The 6,149-nt window shown below is 42.1% G+C and overlaps 1 protein-coding gene across 1 annotated transcript; it reads right to left on the bottom strand.

Moving 5' to 3' along the window:
• Window positions 1-1,510: 1,510 nt before the first annotated feature.
• SLITRK1 (SLIT and NTRK like family member 1) lies at window positions 1,511-5,690 on the bottom strand. The gene has a single exon (XM_083168803.1). The coding sequence runs from the start codon at window positions 4,738-4,740 to the stop codon at window positions 2,650-2,652; it is 2,091 nt and encodes a 696-aa protein (XP_083024929.1). The 5' UTR covers window positions 4,741-5,690; the 3' UTR covers window positions 1,511-2,649.
• Between the last annotated feature and the right edge of the window lie 459 nt (window positions 5,691-6,149).

Here is a 6,149-nt window from a genome sequence, read left to right as displayed (position 1 = left end):
TTTAATTCCTCATACCCATAAGCCAAACTAATTGAGTAAAGCAGATTGACAGTCTTTCTACCTAACTGGGTAAATCTATGTGGCAGCCAAGAGTCCTCATTTCTATCCCACTGTTACAAAATGATTGTGTGGCATAGCATCAGGTTTAATGTAGCAATACTGTACAATATATAAAGCAGTCATGCAATGTGAATTACCTCTACAATTGTCCAGTTTAAAAAAATAATAGACTCAGCCTCTCCATTGACAGATCAATGTACTAGGACCCTTATTCTGGTTGACTTGCAAGGATGCAAATTCACACCTTTTTGGGTCCATCAGAACCCACCCTGCGAATGGCAGGCCGCCCACCCCCCATTTGCACGCTCACACGGCCTGTGATTGGATGTTTTACATAAACATCCTTTTGCAGGCCGGGGGGGAAACTCCCACATCTTTCGATGGTCGCCGACCATCGAAACTCACTTATATATGCGTGCACATTCTATATGCATGAACTCTCAGGTCACTTATATATGTGTGCACATTCGGTAGGAACTGGGTGGGCAGCTGATGTCAGCTTCCCGCCCCCAGTACCCACGTTACCCAGTGATTTACATGGGAACAGACAACTTTTTCTTCGGAATGACCATGAAACGCTGGGCGTTCCCATTGGTGTGTACCTACCCCGCCCATCATGCGCATTTACAAAACATTGAGCTTGTATGCGAGCGAACGGACCTGAATAAGGCCCTTTATGTACTATGTTTCCATCGTAAGGAGAGTTTGATACTTACTTTGCACATTGTACTAGTGTTTTGGGATCATTCTCGGCAGACTATTACATACCATATTGAACTGTACTAAAATCGACAAGCCTTATTTTGATATAAATACATATACAGTACTGTACTTCAATATGAACTCCCCATAAGTGACCACAAACACTTCTTGGTAAACCATGAATATTTTAAGGCTATTGTGTAGCTGTAGTGCAGTATCTCCTGGCCTCCACAATGTCTATTGACTATATAGTAACTAAAAGCTAATGAACAGTATGTATTCTAATGTATACAGTATGCAGTATAGGTAACTGAAAGCTAATGAATGTGGTGAAAAACAAAACGATTAATTCACAAAGTCAGCCCAAATGTTTAAAAAAAATCCTGTGGGATGTTTCTTCCACTAATTAGTTTTACAATTTCCTACAGATGCTGATGCTAAATTGTCTGCAGACAAGACTGTCAGTCATTTGTGCTGCATCTGGGCTTGAAGTGCTGACGATTCAAATCTAGAATCAGCTTAATGAGTCCGCTCTATGGCGAGAGTCAATTACATGATTTTCAGAGACGAACATTCCCAAATGCAGCATCTGCATTGCCCAAACCGATTCTAATTTACCGAAGGATTAGATGGCACATAAAAAATGCATGCATCTTTGAGCAGCCTATTTAACCACCTACCAACCTCAAGTCAATTAATTACACCTTAAAGTGCACATCACTCCAGCAACTGACAATGACAACCGACATTTGGAAACATTTCACTTTAATACTGAAAAATATGCCATTATAAAATTTTCGAATATAATTACTGAGTTTTCAATGTTATTTCCTTTCTTTTTTTTAATGATTACCTCCATATTTAGGTTTAGATGTATTATTTCCAGCTAGCCTTCCACCCTAAGCATTAGAATAACAGTAATTCCTCATGCTCATCTGCATCGGAATGCCTTTGACTGTTTACACTGTAGCCATAATAATAATAATAATAATAATTATAATAATAATAATAGAAAAATAATAATAATAACCGATAATCATCATACATTCAGAATGGAAATGCATATGTAGATATGTTTTAAAACGAACACAAAATATTTTTGCATAAAGAAAAAACAAATCAGAAAATAATGAAGCTATTCATGCAAACACATATTAAATAAAACAGTACAATAGATTTTTTTTGTCTTGTTCCCACAGTAAACTTAATGATCTGTACTGAGTGATCCATTACAAGAGATAGAGCAATGGCACTTTAAGTATACCGATACTGTATCGAGAGACTGGAGAAGATGAGGCTTTTGGGGGCCAGAGATAGTGGTTGCTCAGACGTGATCTCTGGTTCGCTTGAACGCCCCCGGGGTACGTTGTATCCATGCGAGCCATGCAGCACTTGGTTTTTACTAGTCACTTATTTACATTACATTCATGCCTTCGTGCAACGTTCCCACTTCTGCACCAACACAGCAGACAGCAGACGCTGCATGATTAGAAGACCCCCTGTTATTTCAGCCTCTGGTTCTCCTGGAACACTACCCCCCCACCCCACCCCCCTTGATAAATACTGTACTCTGACATTGTATGGCTGGTTAACCCATCCACTTCTCGTGTATATTCACATTTAAGTACTGCGACAGGTAGCTCAGCTGGCTTACTGGTACTGTATGTGTCAATGTTTTAATAATTCATGGACGTCCGAGTTTATTCACAATAAGGTAGCTTTAAACAAATACTATTTTATGGAAATGGCACAATTGTAGCGAATGTTACAGCAATGCACAACATTATTTGTGTCCTTTGTGTTTTATAAGTGATAGCTCCGGGGGGTGCAGTGCTTATTTGCTTTTAACAAACCCTCCTCCCACCTCTCCCCATTCTATACCACATCTTAGTCTGACAGTGAATGAGACCCACAATCATATACTCTATGAGTGCCATCTGCATTGTACGGGCCATTGTGCCAGTAAGAAGAATCGCATACTGTCTGCAAGGAATTGATTTCAGAGGCAGATGAGTTGGCATCCCTTCTCTTCGATCTTTTCCTGTTCCTAAGGATAAATACGAGCATGCCAACTACTGTGAAGGCAGAGGTGACAAACACCAACAGGAGTCCTGGTACTAGCACAGAGATAGATACCCGGCTTGTCTCTAGGTAGGAATTGGGGTGGGTATTGGTCTCTGCCAGGCCAGTACTGTTTTTACTAAGAGCATTGAGAGTTGGAGAGATTTTTGCATACAGCAGGGGACACATCATGTCATTAGAAAGAAATCTGAAGTCTTTCCCCCAGAATTCTTCTGGGAAATAACATTTGAGATCACTTGTAATTACCTCCGGGCTAAGTCGTTCTGCCCATTGTTTGAAAGGCACATTATTACAGGAACAGTCCCACTGGTTGCCGTGAAGATCTATCTGTATGATAGAGGTGAGCTGATCCAATACCCCTGCCACAGGGAGGTACATAAAGTAATTATTGTGAAGACTTAATTTGGAAAGGCTGACACCAGCAAACACATCCACAGGTAGAGATTTAAGGAGGTTGTTGTTGAGGATCAGAATCCTGAGGTTGGGCATAGGATTAAATGTGTTTGGGAGGATTAGTTGGATAAAGTTAAATTCCAAATTCAGATACTCCAGGCTTTGCAGACCAGTGAATTTATCCGGGGTGAGGGTGTCAATACAGTTCTTATCCATGTACAGCCATCTTAAATCAGTTAAGTTCTGGAATGTGTTATTCTCTACCATGCCAATATTATTATTTCCTAGATCCAGATAAGTTAGATTTCCATAATCCAGAAAGTGGGATTTTCGGATAGTGTGGATCTTGTTATCCCGCAGGAATAATTCCTGCACGTTGGGTGGTTTGGGCTCCAAGTCAGAGAGGCTCTTGACATTTTTGTTATTGCAGTCTTGCTTCAACCCAGGGCCAAGGCTTTGCTGACCACAGCTGCAGACAGCAGGACAGACAAATATATAAGGGGATTTAACATTAGAATTCATTTCTGATACAACAGCAGTGGGTCGAGTTTTGATTTGCCAGTTTCCTGGTATCTTTGTACCTCCACTAACTGAGGAGCCCTGGGTGGCAGAGTCCTCTTGGCCACTGACTTTATAGGGGGTTGGGATTGGACCAGGATCACAGGTTTCATCTTGGGCAGGAGGGGCAGCAAGACTAGAATCAATTGCGTTTTTCAAAGGACACAACTCTTGCTCTGTGGTCTCATTTAAATCATTGCCTTGCAACCTAGTAGGCGCTTCACAAATAACCCTACCGATCAGAGCATTCTTTGGGATATTCTCTAGCCACTCCTTTAGAGATAACAGGTCGCAACTGCAGTCCCAAGGGTTATCCTCCAGAAGAATTTCAGCAATGCCTGGGATCTGTTCCAAGACCCCCTCATAGGGCAAGGTCTTAACTCGGTTTCCCCGGAGATCCAGATGTGTGATCGGCACATACTGAAACACATTAGTGGGCAATGTGCTAATGAGGTTGTCATTTAAAATTAAAACCTCTAGCTTGTTCAGGTCCCTAAATGCTCCTGGGTCAATGTCTCGTAACAGGTTGAAATCAGCCTGCAGATATTCCAGATCATCCAGTCCCAGGAATGTATGTCTTCTAAACGATTTGATCTTGTTGTTATTAATGTGCAGTCGTTTTACCAGTTGCAGACCAAGGAAAGCACCAGGGACAATCTCATGCAAGCCATTGTTCTCCATGTGTAGACTGACGGCATTGTAAAAGTTGGCAAACTCATTAGGGAAAAGCCTCGTTAAAGAATTCCCATGCAAAAACAGATGATAGAATTGGGAAGTGGGAGCTGAGAAACGTTGCAGGTTCGAGAATCCCTTTTTCTCGCAGTCTACATGAAGATCCCCCTCTACCTCGTTGCAAGAACAGATTTTTTCTTTGCAAACGTCTCTCGTAACGTTTCCAGCCGCAAAACAAAGGGATATCTCCAGCAACAGAATCCAAAGCAGCATTTTTAATCAGAGCAATGCATTCCCGATCTCATCGCAATGTGTTAACAATCCATCTCCAACAGAGATCTGATACTGGGGATCTAAAGAAAGCAGCAATAAAATACCTGATCTGAAGATTTCCAGCGCTCCCCTTGTCTTCTCCACTGCAATAATCCCAGACGCCAGTCAATAATACATCCACAAATGATAGTCACGTAGGATGGAAGTCGAATGCAGCAGTAAACATCCGAATAATCAGATCCTGAGTGTTTGTCAGGTCTTACAGATCGTGCTGCTGGTATGCATTGTGCACATCCTCAGCAGTGCCATGCTGCAGACAGACAGGGAGACAAGGCTGTATAGGCTGTGCCTGATCCAGCACCTTGCTTCCTCTATTCTCCTTGCTTTGGGCTTTATTTCCAGCGATGTTCAGGCTGCAGATCGCAGGTTCCTTCCCCTGGATGTGGCTCGCATCCAGTCTGTGCGCTGTTCACAGCTTCTTGGTGCTGAAATCACGCCCCAGCCTAAACATTCGCCGTCGAGCCAATGGCGCTGCAAAATTTCCGCAATCGTTGCGTTTTTAAAATGTCCATTTCACCATTCTTTCCTTTCCCTTTCCTGTCTGTCTTCCTTTAGTATCCTGTCTCCGGATTACAGTACACACTACTGTGTATGTGCCTGTGCGTGTGTCTGCGGGAACAAGTCAGTTGCTAAGAGGCTCTGTTCGTTCCAGCCTGGTGCACTCTGAAAGATCTGACACCCTCTGCTGATCTGCAGTGGCAAAAATCCATTTGCTGGGGGAATGCTGGAAAAAATCAATCAACGCACAGGGCAAGCGAAAAATATGTTGGTATTAAAGACAGCGATCCACTGACACGCTTATTTAAGACGAGTGCCGGATTTTTTTCACCCCAGTCTAACTTTAGAGACTGACAATCTCCTCTGGATTCCATGTGATGTCACATACTCGCACACAGACAGAGGCGCGCTCACAGTGCTGTGTGTGTGTGCCCATGTCTTTGCGTGTACACATACAGTATAATGCTGCTGTGAGTCTTTATTATATGATCTATTATATGACACACACACACGCATAAAAACCCATATACATACATACAGTATCCGCACATACACACACACACACACACACACACACACACACACACACACACACACACACACACACACACACACACACACACACACATATACACATACACACACACAGAAAATACTATATACAAAATCTACATACATACCCACACATATACAGACACAGACACACACACACACACACACACACACACACACACACACACACACACATACAAAACATATAAAGTATACATACATACATACATACATACATACATACATAGATACATTCACACATACATATACATGCATACATACACAAAAAAAATCTAGAT

Source organism: Crinia signifera, chromosome 2 (assembly GCF_055691185.1).
Source record: "Crinia signifera chromosome 2, ASM5569118v1, whole genome shotgun sequence".
Classification (NCBI taxonomy): domain Eukaryota; kingdom Metazoa; phylum Chordata; class Amphibia; order Anura; family Myobatrachidae; genus Crinia; species Crinia signifera.
The sequence above is the reverse complement of the archived record's forward strand: the minus strand, read 5'-3'. Positions and strand labels throughout refer to the sequence as shown.

Excerpts from the sequence above, each read along its gene's own strand:
- SLITRK1 (XM_083168803.1), bottom strand. The coding sequence starts at position 4,740 with ATGCTGCTTTGGATTCTGTTGCTGGAGATATCCCTTTGTTTTGCGGCT.